This window comes from Canis lupus, chromosome 5 (genome assembly GCF_048164855.1).
Source record: "Canis lupus baileyi chromosome 5, mCanLup2.hap1, whole genome shotgun sequence".
Classification (NCBI taxonomy): domain Eukaryota; kingdom Metazoa; phylum Chordata; class Mammalia; order Carnivora; family Canidae; genus Canis; species Canis lupus.
In genome coordinates, this window is record NC_132842.1 from 35,361,855 (window position 1) to 35,386,382 (window position 24,528).

At 44.9% G+C, this 24,528-nt stretch overlaps 2 protein-coding genes across 7 annotated transcripts in view; one reads left to right on the plus strand and one right to left on the minus strand.

Annotated features, from left to right (window-relative positions):
• The window catches only part of PAIP2 (poly(A) binding protein interacting protein 2), a 24,845-nt gene extending 14,246 nt beyond the window's left edge, over positions 1-10,599 (plus strand). For all 6 annotated transcript variants that reach the window (XM_072826017.1, XM_072826022.1, XM_072826021.1 and 3 more), the window contains 3 exons: positions 5,652-5,815; positions 7,148-7,327; positions 9,577-10,599. In XM_072826017.1, coding sequence (XP_072682118.1) covers positions 5,678-5,815; positions 7,148-7,327; positions 9,577-9,633 — 375 coding nt within the window. In that variant the 5' untranslated portion in view covers positions 5,652-5,677 and the 3' untranslated portion in view covers positions 9,634-10,599. The remainder of the gene's footprint in view (positions 1-5,651; positions 5,816-7,147; positions 7,328-9,576) is intronic.
• On the minus strand, positions 8,567-23,141 carry SLC23A1 (solute carrier family 23 member 1). Its single transcript, XM_072826015.1, has 16 exons — positions 22,954-23,141; positions 21,568-21,629; positions 20,801-20,935; positions 20,187-20,344; positions 19,392-19,480; positions 19,164-19,231; positions 18,815-18,996; positions 18,582-18,702; positions 18,158-18,314; positions 17,703-17,850; positions 17,051-17,156; positions 16,761-16,890; positions 16,519-16,662; positions 15,982-16,077; positions 13,539-13,805; positions 8,567-9,089 (listed from the first exon to the last, which is right to left on the minus strand). Exons 1-15 carry the CDS (start codon positions 23,033-23,035, stop codon positions 13,558-13,560), a joined length of 1,926 nt encoding a protein of 641 aa, XP_072682116.1. The 5' UTR covers positions 23,036-23,141; the 3' UTR covers positions 8,567-9,089; positions 13,539-13,557.
• Positions 23,142-24,528: the final 1,387 nt, after the last annotated feature.

Below are 24,528 nucleotides of genomic sequence, written 5' to 3' on the forward strand. Positions count from 1 at the left end.
TAGGACAGGTGTACCGGTAATGTGTGCTTTCTCCCCCCCACCCTTTTTTTTTTTTAAAGACTTTATTTATTCATGAGAGAGAGAAGCAGAGACACGGGCAGAGGGAGAAGCAGGCTCCATGCTGGGAGCCCAATGTGAGACTCAGTCCCCGGACTCTAGGATCATTCCCTGGGCCAAAGGCAGATGCTAAACTGCTGAGCCACCCAAGGTTCTCCACCCCCACCCCCACCCCCCGCTTTTTATTAAAGATTTTACATATTTATTTGAGAGCATGAGTCAAGAGGGGAGGCACGGCAAAGGGGGAGTCAACAGACTCCTTGCTGAGCAGGGACCCCTTCTCCCCACATGGGGCTGGATCCCAGGACCTTGACATTGTGACCTGAGCCGAAGGCAAATGCTAACCCACTAAGCCAGTGAGGTGCCCCTCTCATTTTTTAAATTTATCTGGAGATGTCTTAATTTCTGCTTAATTTTTGAAAAATAGTTTTGTTTTGAATGTCTTTCAGCACTTTGTCTTCTGGCCTCTGTGGTTTCTGATGTGAAATCAACTGTTAATCTTATTTTGGAGATTTCGAAGTGTCGCTTCCTTTTGTCTTTCAATAATTTCATTATAATATGCCTTGATGTGGATCACTTTGAGTTATCTTAGTTGGAGTTTGTTGAACTTCTTGGATGTGTAGAGTAACACATACAGATTTCATCAAATTGGAGGAGTTTGGAGCTGTTGTGTTTTTTTGGCTTTTGGGTTTTCTTTTTTTTTTTTAGGATTTTTTTTTCTATTTTTTAAGATTTTACTTATCAGAGGAAGAGGGGCAGAGGGAAAGAGAATCTGAAGTCTGATGAGCCACCCAGGCACCCCTAAGATTTATTTTTAAGCAGTCTCTACACCCAGCATGCGGCTCGAATTCACAACCCTGAGATCAAGAGTCACATGCTCTACTGACTGAACCAGCCAAGTGCCCCAAGGAGCCATGTCTTCTGGCCCTTTGTCTTCTCCTTCCAAGATTTTCATTATGTGTATGTTGTTACATTGGATGATTTCCCATTGGTCTCTAAGGTTCTTTTTTTTTCTTCATTGTTTTCTTTCTTTCCTCAAGCTCAATAACCTCAATTGACTTAATCTTCAAGTTTGCTGATTTCTTTTTCCTCCTTGAGCAAATTTGTTGTAATCCATCTAGTAAATTTTCCATTTTGGTTATTGTACTTTTCAACTGAGAAATTCTTTGTTGTTTTTTATAATTTCTCCGTATTAGTATGCTCTATTTGATGAGACCTCATTTTTATGGCTTTTTCTACCTAATTTAAAGTTTAAAAAGTCCAGTTTTTAAAGCTACAAGGAGCACATAGGTGGCGCAGTTGGTTAAATGTCCATTTCTTGGTTGTCCTGGGATGGAGCCCCATTGGTCAGGCTCAGCACAGAATTTGCTTAAGGCTCTCTTTCCCTTTCCCCTCCCCACTGCGCATGTGCTCTCTCACTTGTGCACTCTCTCTTTCTCTAAAATAAATCTTTTAATAAAAAGAAGAGTCATGTGCTCTACAGACTGAGCCGGCCAGGTGACCCCATACTCAATTTTTTAAAAACAGGAGGACACACAGAAGATGAAATATAAAGAGTGTGGTCCAAAAAGGGTCAAGAATAAGAAAATTAAAATTTTGATACATTACATTAGAACACCTTGTGTTCAATGATTGTAGGTCTATCAGAGTTCTGAAAGTAAGTGATCCTTATCACCCTGATTTTCACTTTGCTTGGCTGTAGCCAGAAATGTGGTCTGGTAAGGAGTTGTTCCTTCCCTTGGCTCTCTAAGGTATATGGTCAGTGTCCAGGTTTCAGTTCTTTTTTCTTGATTTCAGTTATGATTTGTTTTCCAAATATTGCTCGGTAAGGTAATTTTACCTATGGTCCTTTATGGACTCTTTCACTAGGATCTATACCAAGCCACAACTTGTTTGATAAAGTCAGCGCAGAAAGCTGACTTACAGCCTTGTCAAACACAGAGATTAGGCCCTTTTTTTTTCTAAACTCTGTTTATATTCTGTTAATGGTTGGCATCAAACAAAGGGGGAAGGGAATCCCCTGGGATTCTCAAACTATAGAATTTGCTGAGGCAGATTTTTCTTGTTTACACAAGGCTTGTGCTCATAAATTGTATGGAAAATTATTTTTCTTTAAAAACATAGTTTGCACTTCTGTGTAGATGTACGTTCAGTCACTGAGGCTTATTTCAAAACAAGTTAGAAGTACTTCTAAATGGACATGTCTCAAACATATGGTTGCTACTTAACTACACAATTCCATTTGAATATTGAATATCCCATAGTCTGTGGTAAAAATTTTTTTTTTAACTAAAGCTATAAGTCTCTTGTTAATATTGTGGTCTTCTGAAAGAAAGTATTTAAGGGGTATAAGTTGGGATAGGATACATGTTGGGAAAATAACAAAAGCTGTTATTAATTGCACTGTCTTTGAACCTGCTGATCAGCTCATGCAAAGTAAACAGAGTTCATTCAGTGCAAAACAGGATTGACTCCTGCTTTTCATAATATTTGAGGCTAATCTAAAATGTAATGCCTAACATAGGAGAATGAGTAATTTTCTTCAGAGGAACTGATTGCTCTTTAGTAAGAACTTGTTATCAAAATAAAGGATTTTATTTCATACAAGAGTAATGATAAATAAATCAAAGATATCCATTGTCTGTTTTCTGTCCTGCTTTTATGGTGCCTCTTTTTCCTAACCCAAGTCATGTTTTCATCCTACCCACTCATAAATCTCAGTCTGTCTCTGCCTCTCTTTCACATGTATACAATAATAAGTAGAGCAGAAGTTGAGTAATTTTTAGCTGAGGACCTCTTACCTAAAAATGTCACTGCCATGATGGTATTGTCAGCAGTGTTCAGGATTTCAGAATATGCGAGTGTGTGTTAGGCTAGAAGCCACCCCCCTCCACTCCCACCTTAAACTAAATTCACATTATATGAACAGAATGAGGTTATATTTTACATACTTTTAAGGATAAGTCCATAAAATGAATCCCAGGAGGGGTACCTGGCTGGCTGAGTCAGTAAGCTCTTACTGCTCTTACTAGTCAGTCAGCTCTTACTCAAGCTCTGACTCTTGATCTCAGGGTTGTGAGTTCCATCCCTACGTTGGGCTTGGAGCCTACTTGAAAAAAAAAAAAATCTAAAGGACCAGCAGTACACGTAGGGCTGGTGCTTTCTGAACCTTAAACCCAAGGAAAAAAACTACTTGTAGTAGGAGGTTTTAGTTTTAGTGTTTTACTTCATTATGGTGACTTTGGAGTAAAAAGGCCTGAAGTTTGTTTTTGTTTGGAGGGTGGAGGAGAAGGGGAGAGAGAGAAGCTTAAGCAGGCTCCACACCCAGGACAGAAACCGACTTGGGGCTCAATATCATGACCCTGAAATCATTACCTAAGCCAAAATCAAGAGTCGGACACTTAACCAAGTGAGCCACCCAGGTGCCCCAAGCCTGAAGATTTCAAAACTCTGTTCTCATATTAGGTATGCTGATTTCTCCCTTTGGAGCAAGTCACTCTGCTGTTTGATTTTATGTACAAGTGACTCCTCTATTATATGTAAATATAATTTTAGCAATTTCATACTTAATGAATTAGTAGAATATTGTAGAATCTAAACCTTATGCTTCAGACTTTGAGCCAGCAATATATCAGCTGGGTTAGACCATGTCATCACCTATTGAGTAGTATATAAGAAACCAGACCTACTATATTTAGATACTGCTCTGCTTTTACGCACATAAAAAGAGATTAAGTGCTTGAGCTAGTTGGAGTTTGGTAGTCATTTGTGGGTACGGATTTGCTAATGCCTGGAAGATGAGTGAGCCTATAGCCCAGGTAAGGAGGAAGTTACAGGTCTTTAGGTCAATTGATGCCCCAGATTTCAAGGCTAAGAGAGGAAGACTGCTTCTGATTCCTGCAGGAAGAGGAAGCAGGAGAAAAATCCAAACATGGAAAATGTCCCCCATGAAAGTAAAGAAGAAGAGCTTACTCCAGTGCAGAATGAAAAAGAAGCCCACCCTTTGGGAGGTGGTAAAGGCCAAGAGCCTGGAGGAATTAGAGTGGGTTGTGCCCTACCTGCCCATGATGTTAGGATATGTCCAATAGGCTTGTCACTAACCTTGACGTGATAGATGGAGATGCTGATGATATGGAATGGTTCATAGAGAAGAGAGCATTAAGGAGGAAAATTAGGAAGCTTCATATGAGGTATAGCTTTCACATTGTTTAAGATTTTATTTATTCATGAGAGACACAGAGAGAATGGCAGAGACACAGGCAGAAGGAGAAGCAGGCTCCATGCAGGAAGCCCGATATGGGACTCGATCCCGGGATCATGCCCTGGGCCAAAGGCAGGTGCCAAACCGCTGAGCCACCCAGGGATTCCCTTACATTTTTTTTAAAGATTTTATTTATTTATTCATGAGAGAGAGGCATAGACACAGGCAGAGGGAGAAGCAGACTCCTGTGGGAAGTCCAATGTGGGACTCGATCCTGGAACTCTGGGATCATGCCCTGAGCCGAAGGCAGATGCTCAACTGCTGAGCCACCCGGGCGTCCCTAGTTTTCACTTTTTTTTTTCTTAGTTTTCACATTCTTAGAGGAGATCCCTCCTCACCATGACAGTCATGATGAGTTTTGCCTTATGCCTTGAATGCTGTCCCTACTTCCCAAAGTTGCATTTTCTTAATGTACCCTTTACTGTGAACCTGAGATGTTAATGTCATTTTTCTTATTGGAGATTTCATTTGGACTTAGTCTAGAAGTTTTTCTGTCAGCAGGGTAGTTTGATCAACTTGGATGGAAAGATATTGATTATATACTGTGAATGAAATAAAACAATTTAAAAAGCAGTCTGGAGATACACTATCTCATTTAAAAGCATGCATATTACATAGATTAGATGCCTGAAATTCATTGTATAGTGGACAAATCCAGACATGGAACTTGACATGGACCCAGATTTAAAACAAATAGAGACTGTGCTATGAGGTCAAAAGATCTGAGAGGTTATTAAGAAGTCTGTTTTCATTTGTAGTCTCTGGGCTTTTTAGTACCAGTACCAGTTTTTAAAAGTAGAATTTTGCTTTTCATAAAGTCACTTGATGACTTAAGTCTTCCAGACCATGCTTGTTTTATAAAAGCAAGGCATAGGGAGTATTTTATTTTATTTTATTTTTATTTATGATAGAGAGAGAGAGAGGCAGAGACACAGGAGGAGGAAGAAGCAGGCTCCATGCCGGGAGCCCGACGTGGGACTCGATCCGGGACTCCAGGATCATGCCCTGGGCCAAAGGCAGGCGCCAAACTGCTGAGCCACCCAAAGATCCCCATAGGGAGTATTTTAAAAATCAGATGATTTAGGAATTACATTCAAGCAGTTGATTACCATCATTGACTGTTATCAGAAAACATCACTAAATGAATCTAGGCTGTTCTTGGCTATTTCTTAAACATGAAGATCATTTGAGAAAGAAACAAACTTTCCAATTGCTTGATTTCTCATGTTCATTAATATATCATGTGTAACTGGTACCTAATCATGATGCCTAGTGGTATTAGGTGCTAAGAACTGAAAGAATGACTGACAAAATATACTATTCTTCTTTTAAGGTTAAAAACGACAACTAACGCCAACCATGAAAGATCCAAGTCGCAGCAGTACCAGCCCAAGCATCATCAATGAAGATGTGATTATTAATGGTCATTCTCATGAAGATGACAATCCATTTGCAGAGTACATGTGGATGGAAAATGAAGAAGAATTCAACAGACAAGTTAGTTTTGTTTACAAACATGATCTTTCTCACAGCCCCTGACAGCCCTCAGTGTAATTGTACTTATCCCTGAAATGTGTTTATCTGGTCCCTTATATGTGAAATATATGGATTTATGTGCCACCACTCCTATTTTATTTGTATACTGATTACAACCAAGTTTGTATGCTCACTGAAATAACTAACCTTAAAGAGCTTTTTTTCAGGGTCCCTCCCCAGATATTCTCATTCAGGAAGACTAGGGTGGAGCTGGGGAAACTTGTTTTTTAAAAGCCCCTAGATCGGGGGTCCCTGCCTGGCTCAGTTGGTGGAGTAGGTGACTCTTGATCTCAGGTTTGTGAGTTCAAGCCCATGTTGAGTGTAGAGATTACTTTAAAATAAAACCATTAAAAAAAAAAAAAACAAAAAAAACTTCCCAAATGGTTCCAGTGTGCAGTCAGGTTTAGAAACTACTGCTTGCACCAATCAGATTGCTCTTAAGAGAATATAACTTTAGGAGCAGACAGACATAGGTGTACTAGGGTATAGAATTGTGCTGTTTTCACCTGAGGTTCTCAATCTGATAAGCCTGAAAACCTGACACCACTGTTCTCTTTAGAGAATGCTCATACATTGATGAATGTTGTCTTTTATTGCCATATTTCTGTCATCTGTTTCCATCTTGTGTCCAGTTCTTCTCTGATCATGGCTTTGATAATCAGTAGCCAATTTGATTTTGCCATATCCAGTGATGGATAATCAAGAGTAAAACAATGTAGTCTTATTTCAAATGAGAATGATTTGGGCTGTTTTGGGTTTATTTTTTAATTTTTTTTTAAGATTTTATGTATTTATTCATGAGAGAGAGGGGCAGAGAAGCAGGCTCCCCGCAGGGATACCAATGTGAGACTCGATCCCAGGACCCCAGGATCATGACCTGAGCCAAAGGCAGACGCTCAACCACTGAGCCACCCAGGTATCCCTGTTTTTGATTTAATTATCCATGCCCATGCCCTGACAGAATTTTAGTCATTTTTGGGTGGGTTTAGGGTTTGTATAGTTTTAAAGTACCACAGGTAATTCTGACAAATTCCTCAATGAAAACACTCCTTTATTACTTTCCCACCACCCTCATTGGAAAAAAGAATATTCTGCTAAGAAAGATAGCAAAACCCTAAACAGATCTTCCCTAGTCTTATGGCAGACACTTTTTTTTTTTTTTTGGCATAGAAGCAAAGTAGAAAGTTACAATATTGTGGTTTTAAATACTTTAATTCAAGATATTTTAAGCCATTCCTAGTGATGTCCTATCAAAATGTGCTATAAGTTATTGTTTACATATTATAAATCTAGATAGAAGAGGAGTTATGGGAAGAAGAATTTATTGAACGCTGTTTCCAAGAAATGCTGGAAGAAGAAGAAGAACATGAGTGGTTTATTCCAGCTCGAGATCTCCCACAAACTATGGACCAAATCCAAGACCAATTTAATGACCTTGTTATCAATGATGGCTCTTCTCTGGAAGATCTTGTGGTAAAGTTATTTTTCATCTTATTAAAACTAGCTCATCTTTCCCATAAAATGGGAAAGCCAGCAATCATCTGTTTAAGAAGAATTATACATTCTTCCCCTTCGGAAATTGTACTGCTTACTATGGACACAGGGGCCCCCCAGTCTCACTTATGACATGGAATGACTTCCAACAACACTCTGGGGCTAGTTTCAGACTAACAGACTTCTTGCCACTGCTTTTAGTTTTAAGAACTGTGTTGCCCTAGAATATGAGGATGTCTTAAAGCATTAATCCAAAGGAAGTACACAGTATGTTCATATGACTTGCCTATACAAAAGTAGCATGATGAAGAAGTTTTGCTCTTTCATTTTGCCCTAAACATTTGGCAAAATTTGCAGATTTTTATCTGAAAGGTGATAATTTGGAGTGTTGTTTTTTTCTGACCCAAGATTTTCATTGAGTTTGCCTAATAATTTCCTTTTGAACTGAGATTTAATGGACTTCCACAAGCTCTTGACAGAAAAAGAACACAAACCTATTTGCATTTTTAGCTACTCTCCTTGTCTCATTGTTGGGGTGGTATATTTGCAGTAAAGGGTTTTTTAGGAATTATGATAAACATCAGCACTAAAGTAGAACCTAATGAGTTGTTTACTAAAATTAAGATAAATGATTTGAAGTCATAATGTTGACCTTTCTGTCCATATTGACAATCTCTAATTGTTTATACAGGATAGTTCTCTAGAATTTACTCCTAGATTCCGAAGTATTTTTTGCAGTTCTCTTTCACTGTGCAGTGATTTCCTACCCTGGTGATAAAAACAAAAATTATCAACAAAAATGTAGCTGGGATCAGCTACATCCCAGACTTGCAGAATCAGTTGTCTAGGCATGTAAATTTTTTAAAAACCTTCATAGAGCGTACTGCCAGCTTGCCCATCAGGCATTTGGGAACCATTCTTCTAACAGGCTATGTGGAGAACACTGAAATTTACATTGTAGTATAGACTTGTTGCAGTAAATTACAATCCAGTTGAGCAGATGTGTGATCTGAATAGTCTGTTGAGATAAACTTACTTATGGCTGCATTAGTCATTCCACAATAATCCTGCTTGCTCTGATAAGTAAAATCCTATGCTGGTCATAATGTATAACTTTAATGTGGACCCAGTATAATTGTCTAGAAAGTGATTTATTCAACTCAGTCTATTTGAGATTGTTTCCTTCTCATTATTTTGTAGCTGACAAAAGATTACACATTCAAGAACGCTGCTTTTTTATTTAAACCTCACACTTTTAAAGTTTAGATACAATTCCCTTGAGAAAAGTGAGACTATGTCCTGTCCATGGAAACGGTTGTATATATATTAGGAAACTAAAGTTAAATTATCGCCCCAACATGTTATTTAATATGCTTTAGTCTTGAAGTAAGTGATATAGGGGTACAGATTTTATCTAAAAGCCTATTAGCATTCCTACATTTCAGGGCCTGGAATACATCTTGATTTCTTTTCATCTTTTATCAACTATGGTGGAGTCAAATCTCCAGCTATTGTCAGTATGCTGACATATCTGCCTAGCAAAGTAAAGATTTAGAGGTATAGAAGAGTGGTTCTTAGAGACTTTGGCCCATTCTTCCCCTAACTTAGACAAAAATAAAGTCCCAGAGAGAGTGACTTATCCAGGCTTTCATAGGAAATTAGTTAGGAGCAGAACTGGAATTCCATCTTAGGTCTTCTGATTCCACATGTAGTTTTCTTTTCCTGTTATAAACCTTGCTTCCTGTGGGAATTAGAATACAGCAATCTTATGAAGACAACTCCATATTTTGAATGAGGATCTTGAACAAAACTCTAATGCATAAACAATTCCCCAATCTACTTTGTCATTTCAACGTTAAGTATTTTTGCATAGTATGAAACAGTTAAAATCAAATATCATACTTAAATGAACAGAATTCATTATTCTATGACTCCTTTTTAACGTGTAAAGTTAGTGGGTTTCTGGTTACACTTGAGCAAGTTTAATTTCAATTCCTGTTTTACCTATAGAAGGTGATAAGTTTTCATATAAATATATAATTTATATCTGGTTCCTTCTTTCCTTGCCATAGATAGATTTTTGGGGGTTAAGTTTAACCTTACAAGCTGAGTTCTTTTATCTTACATTCTTTGGAAGATATTTTTGCATGTGGATCTGGGTTGAATGCTTCTGAGTATCTGAAACCATCTGTTAATGAACTTGCTTTTTTTATGTACTTATTTTCCAGGTCAAGAGCAATCTGAATCCAAATGCAAAGGAGTTTGTTCCTGGGGTGAAGTACTAAAATATTTGAGTAGACGGGGCCCTCTTTTGGTGGATGTAGCACAATTTCCACACTGTGAAGGCAGTATTAGAAGACTTAATTGTAAAAGCTCTCTCTTGTCACTGTGTTACACTTATGCATTGCCAAAGTTTTGTTAGTCTTGCATGCTTAATAAAAGTGCTGAGACTGTTATTAAGTAATAAGCTGTCAAACATTTACTGAAAATAGAATTGGCCCCATGGCTTGATGTGAAGACAGCGAGGAAAGAAGCACCAGTCAAGTTGTGACAAAGCCCAAATTAAAGTGACCTCTAAATCTTAGTGAATTGTCTTTTTTTGAGGATAAACTAGTCCCTTAGGGTTAGCAAACACTTGTTAATAATGTCTAAACTTTTTTTAAATGAGTACATTTAAATTAAGTTTTAGTTAGGCATATTTCTCAGTTTAGACTTAAATTTGCATTTGTAACTATCAAAAACAATCTCCTTTTTCTGAAGAAGGCCTTGTTAGTTAATTTGAAATAATTCAGTATAGACAAGTATGTCTGGTTACTGAGGTTATAAGGTAGTAATGAGATGAGAACTAGTCCTGGCTTCAATGGTATATAATCACGGAAGACATAGTGAATTCTTCTAGTGTTACAACTGAGGAAGTATGTAATTTGAGAATTGCATCTTCTAAGCAGTCACTGCATCATAGCTATGCCTTTGTGAAGTGTAACATTTGACCCACCACAATCCAACTGAACAAAGTAATGGTAACATGATTTGAGTGGTGCTTTTCCTTGCTTTGTTAACCATCACTACAATAGTCTACAGCACAACTTTTCTTTTAACAAAGCTAGAACAGTTTTGGCTTCTTAAACTTCATACTTGAGTAGGTTAAGCTGCCATACGTGTTCAGTGTGAATAGTGTTTAAGTTGAAAATATTGTAAAAAAATTATATTTTTTCAAAAATATTTAAAAAAATAAATAATAGTAGAACTCAGCTGATGCTTGTGTTTATTGGTGCTGGAATGCAGACTCTCCTGTGGTGATTGATACTCACTTTAATGTGGGCTCAGTACTTCAGGACAACCCTGCTGGCAAGATTTGCTAAGAGAGCAGGCTTTATTCGATTCCATAGTGTCAAGTAGGTCATTATGCATGTATCTGTCCAAAATACAGTAGTAAAATAAACCCCATATCCCATTCCATAACCCACTTTGATTGCCTCAGGCTGTAGTGTCAGGGCAGTTGTAGATACCCGTGTTAGGAAACTTTTTGGTTGATCAATATAATGGTAACCTTACTTTGGTATAATCTCCATTGGCTTCTGCCCTTTACAAGCCATTGCTGGTCTGATTTGATATTTTGATTCACCTGGGTCATCTCTGTTTTCCCCTCACATAAGCTTATTTATAATACGTTTGTGGCTAGTCTTTATTTTGGGATAGGCTGTCAACCAACTAGCAATTCCCTGGTTCTACATAAAATTCTGCCTCATGGCCCTTCTCAGTTCTTGATACTGTCCTCTGTGCTTTTCTTGAGTTTGTTGGGCTCAAAATTAAAAAGGCCATGTAGTCTATTCTGGCTCACATTCTCCATGGGGGGGGGGGGGGGGCGGGGGGGCTTTGGTATGCCCAGGTGCCCCAGTGTTTTTTAATAGCTCCCTTAAAAGACAATAAACAGGTAGGGTTTTTGTTGTTTTAGTCATCTTGGAGTGCCTAGCTAGCTCAGTCAGTAGAGCATGTGACTCTTGATCTTGGGGTCATCAGTTCAGGCTTCAGGCTAATGACCCCAAGATCAAGAATCTAATGCTCTACTGACTGAGCCAGCCAGGCACCCCAAAATAGGTAGATTTTTAGGAAACTCTAAAGCAGAGATAATCCTACTTGGCTCTCTTTCTTTTTGGAGCCATGATACAGCCAGTCCCCTCTGTCTCTAACAACTAAGTACCACAAGTGGCACAGCAGGGTGCCAAATGTGTGAAGCTTACAGATCCTCTAAGTTCAGACAGGGATAAATGAGTTAATTTCCACATACTGCCAAATTACCATAATGTAGTATAATTGGAGATCATAAATTTGAATTAAAGAGGCATTGTAACCTAATGATAAAGAGCATAGGCTAGCCAGACTTCTTAGTTGTGAGTCCAGTGATCATGGACAAGTCATGATCTCTCTGTGCCTTAGTTTTCACCTGCTTAAGATGGTAGTATTAATAGGGGCACCTGGCTGGCTCAGTCAGAAGAGCGTGTGTCTCTTGATCTCAGGGTCGTGAGTTCGAGCCCCAGGCTGGGTGTAGAGATGACTAAAAAAAATAAAAATTTAAAAATAAAATAAAATGGCAGTACTAATTGTCTCAGGATTGTGTGATTAATTAATACACATCAATGGGACGCCTGGGTGGCTCAGTGGTTGAGCGTCTGCCTTCAGCTGAGGGCATGATTCCAGAGTCTTGGGATCAAGTCCCACATCGGGCTTCCTGCATGGAGCCTGCTTCTCTCTCTGCCTGTGTCTCTCATGAATAAATAAGTAAAATCTTTAAAAAAAAAATTAATACACATCAAGCACTTAAGACAGTCCTTGACACATAGAAAGTTCTGTTTAAGTGATTGTTCTAGGCTTGGCTTTCATTTTGTTGGAACTTTGGTTGTCAGGGAAACTGCATATTACAACTGCTGAGTTGTTTAACTGGAGAGTCAGGCATCTGCATTACAGGTAGAGATGGCAAGTTTCAGAGCATCGGCTATTCCATTTTGGTTTTTTTGTTTTTTGGTTTTTTTTTTGTTTGTTTTTAATCTGTTATTCTTTGGGGACACCTGGGTGGCTCAGTGGTTGAGCATCTGCCTTTGGCTCAGGTCGTGATCCCAGGGTCCTGGAATTGAGTTCTGCATCAGGCTCCCCGTGGGGAGCCTGCTTCTCCCTCTGCATGTCTCTGCCTCTCTGTTTCTTTCACATATAAATAAATAAATAAATAAAATCTTTTTGGGGATCCCTGGGTAGCGCAGCGGTTTGGCGCCTGCCTTTGGCCCAGGGCACAATCCTGGAGACCCGGGATCGAATCCCACATCGGGCTCCCGGTGCATGGAGCCTGCTTCTCCCTCTGCCTATGTCTCTGCCTCTCTCTCTCTCTCTCTCTGTGACTATCATAAATAAATTTTAAAAAAATTTTAAAAAATAATAAAATATTTTTAAAAAACAATAGTTTTTTTTTAACGACTTTATTTATTTGACAGAGAGGGAGAGAGCGAAAAAAGCAAAGGGAGTAGCAGAGGAAAAGGGAGCTTGATGCAGGGCTCAATCCCATGACCCTAGGATCAGGACCTGAGCCGAAGCTAGATGCTTAACCTGACTCAGCCATCCAGGTGCCCCAGCTATTCAATTTTGATGTCATTTAGACAGATCCTCCCATCAGGGCCTATGTGGCACAGCTTTAGGGTAATCGAAGTCATCCTGTTCTGATTTTAGGAGTTTTTGTTACCACTATTGAAACAAGGCAGCATATGTAAGAGACTTTTCCCTGTTTTTGTGCAGTGTCAGTAATTCTCAATCTATTTCATGTCATAAAGTGTTGTGAGGTTTTGGGGAGGGGGGCTTGTTTTTAGCATACTGAATTGCAAAGATGGGGCTACCTATGGCTAGAGTTTGTCTCATATGGGCTACAATTTCATGCCTAGATACTCGGAAGGCTGAAGGGATCCATATGTCAGCATACTTGTAACCTCAGTGACACACAACAGTTGAAAAGTTCTATCCTCATTATGAAATAGCTAAGGAGTTAAACTCAACAATCCATATATTGACTTTCTACCCAGTCCACCTTTCCCTTGAAGAGTCAAATAAGTCACAAAAATGGAAACTGAGTGGTTTTGATTTTCTTTGTTTAAAGAATATTGTGACTTTTCAACCCTTCCACAAAAGACAGTCTTAACGTATGTCCTACCTTTCCTAGGAGTAATTTTTCAGACTTTGGTGCATGCAGATCCAGTTTGTATATTTTCTGGAGGGTCTTCTGGAACTGGAAGCTGGGCTTTTGACCTTGAAGAAAATCCTTTGAAGATGGGGCAGATAGGAATGTATTTCAGAAAGGCAGTCCTTTTTACTATGCTCATCCCAATGGGGAAGTCATAGCTCTTGAGGCTCGTAGACATCTCACTGTTGGCATGGGCCCCAGCCTTCCACTGTATCAGACCTCGTTCCTCTAGGCTTCCTGCAATAGGACAGTGAGATTAGCAGGCCAGCAGCCCTCCACTACCTCCCCTCCATACCTCTATAACCTTGTCCTGAAACAGATTTCTGGAATCCATTGTCTTCATTCTCAAGTATTTTCTGGGACTGAGAGGTTACTGAATCCATGATATCTCGGCTCTTAACTTGGCCAGAGCTCTAGGAAACCCTAAAAGTTACTGGTTATAATTAATATCTGTTGTGTATCTAGAGTGTGCCAGGCTCTGTGCTAAGTGCTTTAATTTCATTATTTCATTTCTTCAAAAAATATGAAGAACCTGGCAGAAAGGTTAAGTAATTGTCAGCTTACATCTTTAGTATGGGGCTAACATGCTAAGCTGATGAGGGAGGACCTAACTGTGTCCAGTCTCTGCTTTGGGAGCAGGGAGGGATGTTTAGAAACACTGTAATCAGTACCAATATTTGAATATTAGGGTTCCATATTAGGAAAATAAACTTTTTGTAATACAGACCGCAAGAAGTCAAGCCAAGTAAAATCTTTGTTGGAAGTAGGATATACAAAATGTATTTACATCTAGGGGAATGTTCCCTCGGGAGGTGGAGGGGTGCATGAGGTCTCAGGATCTCACAAGAGGGCTGGGGTGAAAGAAGACTGATGGAGCATTTGCTAAACTAATTTGCCCTTCTGTGTTTGGGCTGTAGATGGGGAAAGAGCAAATGCAAAGCACCCTGTTAGCAAAGTGCCCATCACACAGAAGAAACTGTGTGATTGCATGGTTAAGGACTGGCTTCTGAGTTAGCTAGACCTGAGTGTGAATTCAGGTTGTATAACCTTAGGCAAGTGATTTGACCACTCTGAACTTCAGATTCCTCATCAATGTACATTGAAGGACTACTGAGGATTATGTAGCATAACATACATGATTCCTAGCAGAGATGGTTGCTGATAGGTAGTTGGGTTGAAGGACAGGGGTGTGAGGAACTCGGGACAGTCTGAGGTTGTTAACATCTGGGTAGCTTAATCCAGCTTTCCAAATCACAGGGCCCTCTATATACAGCTGTCCACCTGATGCCCTCCATCTCCCCAAGTTCCCTGGGTATTGTGGCTGCCATTTGTCTGGTCCACAACCTGGTTTCCTCTAAGCAGAGAGGGGCGGGTACCTCCCATTAGCCCAAGGGGTAGCTGCTACCAAGAGTTCTCTCATCTTCTGATGCTAAAATCCCTAAAAGGACCATGGCACCTAGGCCCTCCCTGCCCATGCTTCAACCCTGCAGCTGTATTTGGTGGGGGGTGGAGGGCCATCATCCTGCTGCTTCCATCCCTGATTGCCCTGGACTGATGCAGTCTTTAACCTCTGCCTCCACAGAGCTTTCCCTGATCTTCCAGGTCCTCTGAAAACCTCCAACAGGCTGTATGGTACAGTGGCTAGGATACAAGCCATAGACTGCATCCAATGGACTTTGTTAAAATCCCAGATTTGCAACCTTTTAAATCCGCAAATGTTGTGAACTTTAGTGAGTCAACCTCTCCGATTCTGTTTCCTTGTGAAATGGGGTTGATAGTCTCTGCCTAACAGGATACTTGTTGAGACTGAAGTGAGACATAGTGTCATGCCTGACCCACAGTAGATCTTTGGTAAATGTTAACTATGCTTGTTACTTGTTAGAGCAACTGGTGGCATTTAGTTTCTGTATTTTACAGGGCATGGGCCTGTCAGGTTCTCAAGGGCCCATACAAAGTATCTTCCACAATCCCTGCAAAAAGCCGTTATACCAAAGGGAAATATTAGGGGCTCTCCTAGTAGCCAGTGTGACAGGTTGGTTGGCAAAACCCACTCCAAATATGCCAGCAAACTGATGCTTCATTTGTATCTGCCCTAATGTAAGAAAACAAAGGCTCCCAAAGGCACCCCTCAACTTGATGACTATCAAGAAATAGGAAACAAGTCACGGGGCCCAGAGCCTGGGAATAACAACTAGACTTGCTCTCTCGGAGACCTATGAGGCATGTCTGTGCTTCTGTCTAGCCAGTGGTCTCTCCTTCCAGCCTGTGGGCACTCTGCCAGCCCAACTGTTCCTGCTTCTTGCAGGGTCTGCATTGCGTGGGTCCTGGCCACACTTCTGACTGAGGGGCCATCTGTTGGAATGCATATGAGCCCAGCCTAGTTCTGTGTTTCCCTCCCAGGGCTTACCCATACCTGGCACTGTGTTGTCCAGTATGAAAGCGAGGCACCCACCCACGAACATCTCTGTGGTCAGCAGCACAGTCAGAATCTGGTCTACTTCAGGAATGCCTGTGGAATAGGACAAGGCCAATGGGCATGTTGGCAAGTAGACATGCGATGAAAGCATACAAATCCCAACTTTCACACCTATTTGGACCTCTGCCTTTCTCGTCCTTAGATTCAAATCCCAGTTTTGTTGTCTTGGGACAAATAATTTAATTTCTCTGAGCCTCACTTTCTTCCTGTCATGTGGAGAAGGACAGTGGTATCTGTTTCCTGGAGCTGTTGTACCTAATAAGTGAGCACATGTAAAGCTCCATGCCTGTCCATAGAAAGTATTAGTAAAGAACAGCTGCTCAATAGCTTCTCAGCTTCCGCTTCACATCCAGAGTTGGGCAAGATTTGTGATTCTGTAATATGGTACCTTTTGGGGGCAGAGGGAGCCATGTCCTGAGTTGAGTCCACCACACCTCCTCCCTCCAACCCACACATTCTGACTGGCTTAGGTACCTGTGTTGATGGCACCGGGGTTGGACTCCAGGTAATTGGGCAGCGTGAGCCCAAAGAACATGGAAAATCCGAGCACGAACAGGTTACGGGAGGAGTTCATGTCCACGAACTGCAAGTTGGACAGCCCCACAGCCGTAATCATGCCTGAGGGCACAGGATAACTGCTGGGGTTGCCACGTGGGCAGGGTGGGCTCCACCATACCAAGACTGCGAGGCGACGCCCGGCCACACGCAGCACTCACCGAAAAGCGTGCAGAACATGCCCCCCAGTATAGGGTCGGGAAGCGAAGCAAAAAGGGCAGTGAATTTGCCAATCGTGCCCAGGACTAGCATGATCGCTGCTCCATACTGCACCACGCGCCGGCTGCCTACCTGCAAAGGAGCCAGGGCCAGCTTAGGCCCTGGGGCCAGGCTGGGCAGGGTGAGTTCCGGGAGGGGGGAAGGCCTATTATAACAGCCAGCACAGAGGGGGGCCTGGGCTTGTTTGCACCAAAGACAGGGTAGGGCTTTGTGCCACTCTGTTCTGTGGCACCTTGGTAATCCCCAGAACGCCAATGTTGGGGCTGGACGAGGTAGACCCGTTGCCTGTGCCCAACAGCCCTGCAATAATGCAGCAGATGCCTTCAGTGAAGATGCCCCTGTAAGGAAAAGGCGAGTTGAGAGCTTAGTCCAGGCTCTGACCTGGGTTGTGTCTTCCCCTCACCCTGGGCAGGCAGCTCGCCTTCTTGCGACTGTGCCAAGCTGCAGTTCTCTGTCCATAATACTCCCCACTCCAAGCCAGAGGTAGATCTGGGAGCCAAGAGCCCATGTCCAGAGTGCTAGTCCCAGTGCCCTGAATTTAATCCCTCTGGTGACCCTGGGCATCGATTTCCTCATCTGTAAAATGGGGATAATAAGGGTACCTGTCTCACAGTCATTAGTATATTGCAAAAGAGAATGCATGTGGACAGGGCTAGCTTAGGCATATGAAAGCTTGTCGATGACCATAGTTTCCCTTAGGCTTCATTATCTCAGCTATTCAAAACACTTGGTGAGGAGAGCATCCCCATTTCATAAACACAGAGAACAAGGTCTGGAAAGTACTACTTGATCAAGTCCACACTTGGTTCTCAACCCTGTCTCTATGATTGCTTCCTGAGTGGCCTCTGAGAGGATCAGATGTGGGAGAGGGCAGGTGGCTGTACCTGTTGATGGCATGTACTGGAGGGGGCGGTGCGCCAGCCAGGCGGGCACAAGCATAGTAATCTCCGATGGACTCAATGATGCCCGCCAGCGTGGCACTGAACATTCCCAGAACAGCAGCCGCAGTCACTGTGGGCAGGCCCCACTGACCTGGATCAGAGGGAGATTGGAGGGTGGGTACAGTGCTGCTGGCTGGGTCAGGGAGGGGACTAGGCTAGGCAGTACATGGGAGGGGGAGTGGAGTTTAGGGACCTCCAGCTGGGGTGGGAGCTATACAGTTGTGGGAGCTTATTTGGGATCACTCGGAGCTATGAAGCTGGAGTGAAGCTTTGGGGAAACAGCCTGCCTAGTATCCTATAAATGGACAGCTAATGCTAATTACGTCATCAACTGGATAGTTATCAGGGGCCTCATAGGTAATCTGACTGGAGGCAGAGGGGCCAGTAGGGTGGCTCACAGGGGTAGGGGATGCGGATCCAGGGTGCGATAGTCATGATGTCCCCTCGTGCATCTGTTCGTGCCTGGAAGCCATAAGCTGTAGGGTCTGAGGGCAGCACATTCGTCAGGGTCAGGATATAGCAGAGCAGCCACACGCTCATGATGGCCAGCACAATCTGAAGTGGGGTAGTGTGAGGGGAGCACTGAGGGCCCCGCAGGTCTTGGTCCAGGCTCACCAGCCCCTGACTCAGGCCTAGCCCCAGCCCTTACCCTGCTCTAGCTCAGACCTGGGCCCTTATACCTTCTCTAGACCCTGACAAGGACCTTATCTGTGCTCTGGCTCTAGCTCCTCTGCTGTCCCAGGCCTGCCCCCCAACCTTTGCCCTGGACACAGGTTCAGTCCCTGCCCTAGTCCCAGCCCCAGCTGCCTGTCAGCTCCTCACTGGAAACATCTTGAAGATCTGGACACGGAAGAGAGTGAGACCCTTGCCCCAGCGGTAGACAGGCAGCAGGAAGGTGAGGTTACGCAGGTACTGGGAGAAGAGGACGATCAGAAGAATGGAACTAGGGGCAGAAGACACAAAGGAATGATGGCTGGTAGGCTGGGCTGGGTCCAGGACATGAAAAGGGTGAAAGTGCTGGGGCTGGGCAAAGATCAGGCCTGGTGGCCGCTCACCAAGCTGAGATGCCCCAGTGGGAGCCAGCTCGGTCACCAGCGGCTTGGAAGACAGAGAGGCCGATGAGGGAGACGGTGGGGGTGACCGTGAGAGGTCCTATGTAGCTGAGAAGGGCCCCAGGCAGCCCCATCAGCCCGATCACCACCTCCACCATGCTGGACACCATGATTGCACCCTGGACCTAGAAGAGCAAAGATTAGTGTAAGCCACTATGTAGAGGCTCTGACGTCTACATTTTAAAGAAAGCTCCTGGACCACCTCTTTGAATCCTCCAACTCAGCAATGGCCCTCACTCCCATCTAGCTCCCTCCTCAGGTCCAGCCTCTAACATCCCAGGTGCAAACCCACCTCTCGTATCCGCGGGTGCCAGATATGAGAGGTGTTCAGGGGAAGACTCCAGTTACCGTAGATCTCCTCTGGGAGCAGAGACAGGGACACACACATGGCCAGGGAACAAAGAGAGGAAGAGAAGGTGCTCCATGAATGTACCCCATGGTCTAGACTCGGGACAGTTGTCCACACTTCCGGGCTCCTGGGCCTCCCCTCTCCATCACAGCCCCCGAAAAGTGTGCCCACCTTCTGGGGGGCATTTCCATCTCTCCAGGGCTAGGATGGCTTTGGCTGGGACCAGAAATGCAAAGGCGCTGGCCTGGAACAGTGGCAGCCTAGAAGAAGAGGCACAGAACGGCAGGGGTGGGGTGGGCAGGGACACAGAGACAGGGGAGATGGGGAGAGAGGCGCACAGAGAGAAGGAGAGAAAAGTCACACCCAGAGGCCAAGACACAGAGGGACAAGGGCCAGGGCAGAGCTGAGAAAAGTCACTGTGGCCCTAGGCAGGACTCGAACATTTTGGAGGCCCGAGGAAGAAAACAAATGGAGTCTTTGTCCCACAACCTTCCCTTTTACCTTCTCAACCCCAGCTCCTGACGGTTGAGGAGCCACATGCAGGGAGATGGACAGCTCAGCTCTTGTATCCAAGCTCCACTCACAACCTTCCTCCATCCTCCCACCACACAACCATCTTTTGGCCACCCAGGGGCAGGGTACCCTCAGGAGGATGGGCCATTGAAGGGGCCCACACAGAACCTAAAAGCCAGGATTGGGTGGGTTCTGATTATCCAGAGTGGGGCTTAACAGGGGGAGAGCCCAGATAGGGTACATTCCCTTAAGCCCACCGACTCCCTTCCTCTGAGGAGCCTCAGGGGCCCAGGGTAGGATCCCAGCTGCCTGCCTCTAAGGATGGCTGGGGTAGCAAGTGAGAGCAGATAGGGACTTTTCTCTCCCTAAAAAGAGCCCTCAGAGAAACCACCTGCTCCTGCTGTGTGGACCACTATATGTTGGGGGTGGGGAGGCCAGGGGAGGGCAGCTTACCGGATTCCCAGTGTGGTCTGGATAAGGGTGGTAATGCCCACGCAGGTGAAGATGGTACCGATGAGCTGGCTGACCATGTACTGGTCACGGCCCACACACAGCGCCTCAGCCAGAAGGAAGGGCACAGCAATGGTACCGCTGAAGCATGTCAGGTAATGCTAGGGGATGGGGGAGAGTGCATGGGGCAGGGCCCATCGGGATCACAGGGACACCCTCAAATTCTCATGTCTGCCTCAGTGGACCTGTCCCCCTGCTAACCCTAGCAGTGTGTTCACCTGGGACTGAGATTCCTACGTGGGATTCCCAGAGAGCTACTGGTCACACCTCTTTCTGGTTTACTAATCTGCCCCTAGGTTATTCCTGTGGCTTTGTAGAGTGGGTCCTCCTCCCTGTGACTGACGTTCTATTCTGTCTGGCTGGTGACACCTGTTCCCAGAGATAATCTCTCAGGCCCCATCAGACCCCTCTCCCCACCCCAGCTCGGTGACAGTTCACTATTGTTGACGTTAGGTTTCTTTTGCTCTTACCCTAGATAAACTTGTTGGCCAGGAACAGGGCTGGGATCCTGGGGAGAGTGCAGAGTCAGGGTGGGGAAACCCTATGAGAAAACCCACCTGGAAGCCCAGTAGAATGCACAGGTACCAGGGTGGCACATCCTCGATCTTGTACAACATATCAAACTTGGGTTCTGTGGGCAGGGACATTGTGGGATCCCTCGTGGAGGTCCCTGCTGAGCCCACGGATTCATGCTAGGGTAGCAGGGAGAAGTAACTCAGGGTGGAGTGATGGGGACCAGCAGAGTCCATTCTGCCCCAGAATCAATCAGGTAGCCTGAGTGGCCTGTAGGATCCTCAGAATGGGGTCCAAGCCCCACCCTCCCTCTTGGTTCATCCAACCAGCTGTCTCTTGACCTGGCTACCTGTGGCTCCCTCCTCACATTCTTTTGTGCAGGGATGAGCCCACTGTGCTGGCTCCCGGAGGCCTTGGGAACAGGGCATTCTGGCCAAGGGGATGGCCTCTAAGAAGGCCCCAAGGGGCAACAGGAGAGGGGGCCAAAGGGCTGAAGTCTGCGGACAGGCCCTCTTGGGCAGCCTCTGGTCCCACCCTTGCCACTTGGAGGTCCTTGGGGTTTCCCTGGAGGTGGGTAGGTTGGGTCCCTGCTGGTCTTCAAGCAGGAGTCAGCCAGTCCCAAGCTGACCACTCCTGCACCCTCATGGCCACCCGCACCCCATCCCCCAGTTGCTACTTTCTGCCTGGGATAGTCACTCTCAATCGAGTTTGTCGGAACGTTTGTCTCTGCCTTCCCAGGGGGAAAGCACTAGCAGGCTCTCTAGCCACCACCCAAGCCTGTGCCCACCCAGCTCCCACCCATTCCCAGCACCTGTGTCCGGCTCTCCAGGTTCTCCTGGGCCCTCATCTTTGGGGCACAGGTGTGAGCAGTTCCTGAGGAAGAGAGAGGATGGCTTTACGAAGGCCAAGGAGGACTTTAGTCCACACATCAGACATCGTTTGAAGTAAATCTGTAACCAGATCTCCAGCTCTGATTGCGAAAGGCAGGCCTGGGTGGAGGTAACGTATTAACTACGGCCATTGTGGTAAAAGCCACCCAAGCCTCTGCCACATTTACCTTCTGCGCACTTGCCCATCCCAGCCTGCACCTGAGCCTGGGCAAGGGCCCTGTTCTTATTTCTAAGAGAGGGCAGGGTGGAGGTGAGGAGTGGACAGTTCACCAAGCTCTGGATGGTGCAGAAGAGAATGGCAGTGGGCACTTAATTAGGTCACACTCTGAATAAAACTCTTCCCCACTTTTTAATATCAAGTTAATAATTATCATCATTATAGTCATTCTCCATAATGAGGAATCACTGCCTGCCAAGCAACTGCTATGTATTGCTGTGTTCAACCCCAGGCGTTAGGTGGTGTTAACCTCATTTACCGCTGAGGAAACAGATCTAGGAGATGTGATCTGACTGAGGTAGCAAGATTTTAGACACCATTCCAAAACCTTAGGTTGGCCTCAACCCCTGAGTTCATGCTATAAATTAGCCATTAAATCCAATAAAGGGCTGGGGCGCCTGGGTGGCTCAGTGGTTGAGCGTCTGCCTTTGGCTCAGGGTGTGATCTTGGGGTCCTGGGATCAAGTCCCACATTGGGCTCCCTGCAGGGAGCCTGCTTCTCCCTCTCCCTGTGTCTCTGCTTCTCTCTGTGTGTCTCTCATGAATAAATAAATAAAATATTTTTTAAAAATAAATAAATTCAATAAAGGGCTGCCTTCCCCACACATGGCCACTTACCCCTCAGCATCACAGAGGCACAAAACAGATGGGCCTCTGGAGGAGAAGCTGCCCAGGCTGGTCCAGCTTTGCCTGTACCCTATGTCAGGACAATTCCCTTCCCCTCCCAGTCAGGACTGGCTGTATAATCTGCAGCGCAAAATGAAGATTTGGGGCCCCCATTCCAAAAGTATTATGAGTTTTCTTTTTTTAGTATTATGAATTTTAACACAACAACAACAACAGAATATTAAATCAAATTAAACCAAACCTTTCTAAGCACTGGGCCCTGTGTGAGTGCATGTCACCCGGCCACTGAAGCCTGCCTTGGACTCAGCCTGTCCTCTCTTCCAGTCACAGGCCTGGAGCTGGCTGAAGGGACTTGGGGAGGGTCCGAGGAGCTAGGGCTCCTCAGCCATGAGGACAGGGCCTAAGGTTCCTGGTTCTGCCTCTCTCTGTGCTGCCCCAGGGCAAGCCCCCCAGGGCCCACCTACTTCTGGGTTGTTGGGCCCATGGCCAGGCCCTGCTCCAAGGGCCCGTAGGCAGCTGTGCTCTCCAGCTAGGCAGCAGCTTCATGCCACAGCTATGAATCTGGCAGCCTGTCCAGCCTCCAGCTCTTCCTCTGTCTGCCTATCTCCTTGTCTCCTTCCTTGGTTCCTGCTCCCAGGTGTCCCAAAGTTGTCTGACCAGTTTGAAGCTTTGAAACTGCTCCTTAGCACCTTCTTCCCCGCCTCTCTCCACCCCAGTACTCACCAGTGGGCTGTGGAGACAGAGCCCCACCCCTTACATTCTGGTGCACAGTCCCATGGACATTCAGTTCAACCCAAACTACACATGCCATATACACAGAGACAAGGCAGGCAAGTTGCACATGGTTTCTTTCTTTTTTTTTTTTTCTTAATTTTTATTTATTTATGATAGTCACAGAGGGAGAGAGAGAGAGAGGCAGAGACACAGGCAGAGGGAGAAGCAGGCTCCATGCACCGGGAGCCCGACGTGGGATTCGATCCCGGGTCTCCAGGATCGCGCCCTGGGCCAAAGGCAGGCGCCAAACTGCTGCGCCACCCAGGGATCCCTCTTTCTTATTTTTTTAAAAGATTTTATCCATTTATTCATGACAGACACAGAGAGAGGGAGAGAAAGAGAGAGAGAGAGAGAGAGAGAGAGACAGGCAGAGGGAAAAGCAGCCTCCATGCAAGGAGCCCGACATGGGACTCGATCCTGGGACCCCAGGATCATGCCCTGGGCCAAAGGCAGGCACCAAACCACTGAGACACCCAGGGATTCCCCACACATGGTTTCAGATACACAAACAAATGGACCCATAACACCCAGACTGTGCTGCAGAGTGTGTCTAAATGACTCCATAGGAACACAGGCACCCAGGTCCTTGTCACAGGCTCCCATCTCCACACCCAGTACTACTGACAACTCAGCCGGCTCTGTGGGTACTGGCTCTCTTCCCCGTGACTAGGGGTTCTCTCCTGGGTTAAAGGCCAGGGAGGAGGGGCCTCAGGCAGATAGGGAGCAGCAAGTAATGGAATGCAAGGGACCAGGCTGCAGTATAAGTCATGCAGGCTGGGGAGGTCAGGGCCTCCCCAGAGCACACCCACTTCTCCAGCAGTGACCTTCCTCCACCCCCAGAATCAGAATCCCCTATCAGCCCTGCCACTACTGCCACTACTCAGCCTGGGACTTGGTCTGAGCCTCTTTTCTTTTCTCCTTTCCTTTCCTCTTTCCTTTCCTCTTTCCTTTCCTTTCCTTTCCTTTTTTCTTTTCTTTCTTTTTTTTTTGTGTGAGAGAGAGAGTGTGTGTGTATGCACATACATACATACATACACACAAGTTGGGGGGGCAGGGTAGGAAGAGAGGGAGATACATTTTTTTTTTTTTTTTGAGGGAGAGAATCTTAAGCAGACTGTGCTCTTACGTGGAGTCTGTTGAGGGCCTCGATCTCACCACTCTGAGTCATGACCTGAGCCAAAATCAAGAGTCAGGTGCTTAACTGACTAAGCCAACCCAGGTGCCCCCTCTTTGACTTTCTAAGCCTCAGTTTCTGTGTCTCTCAA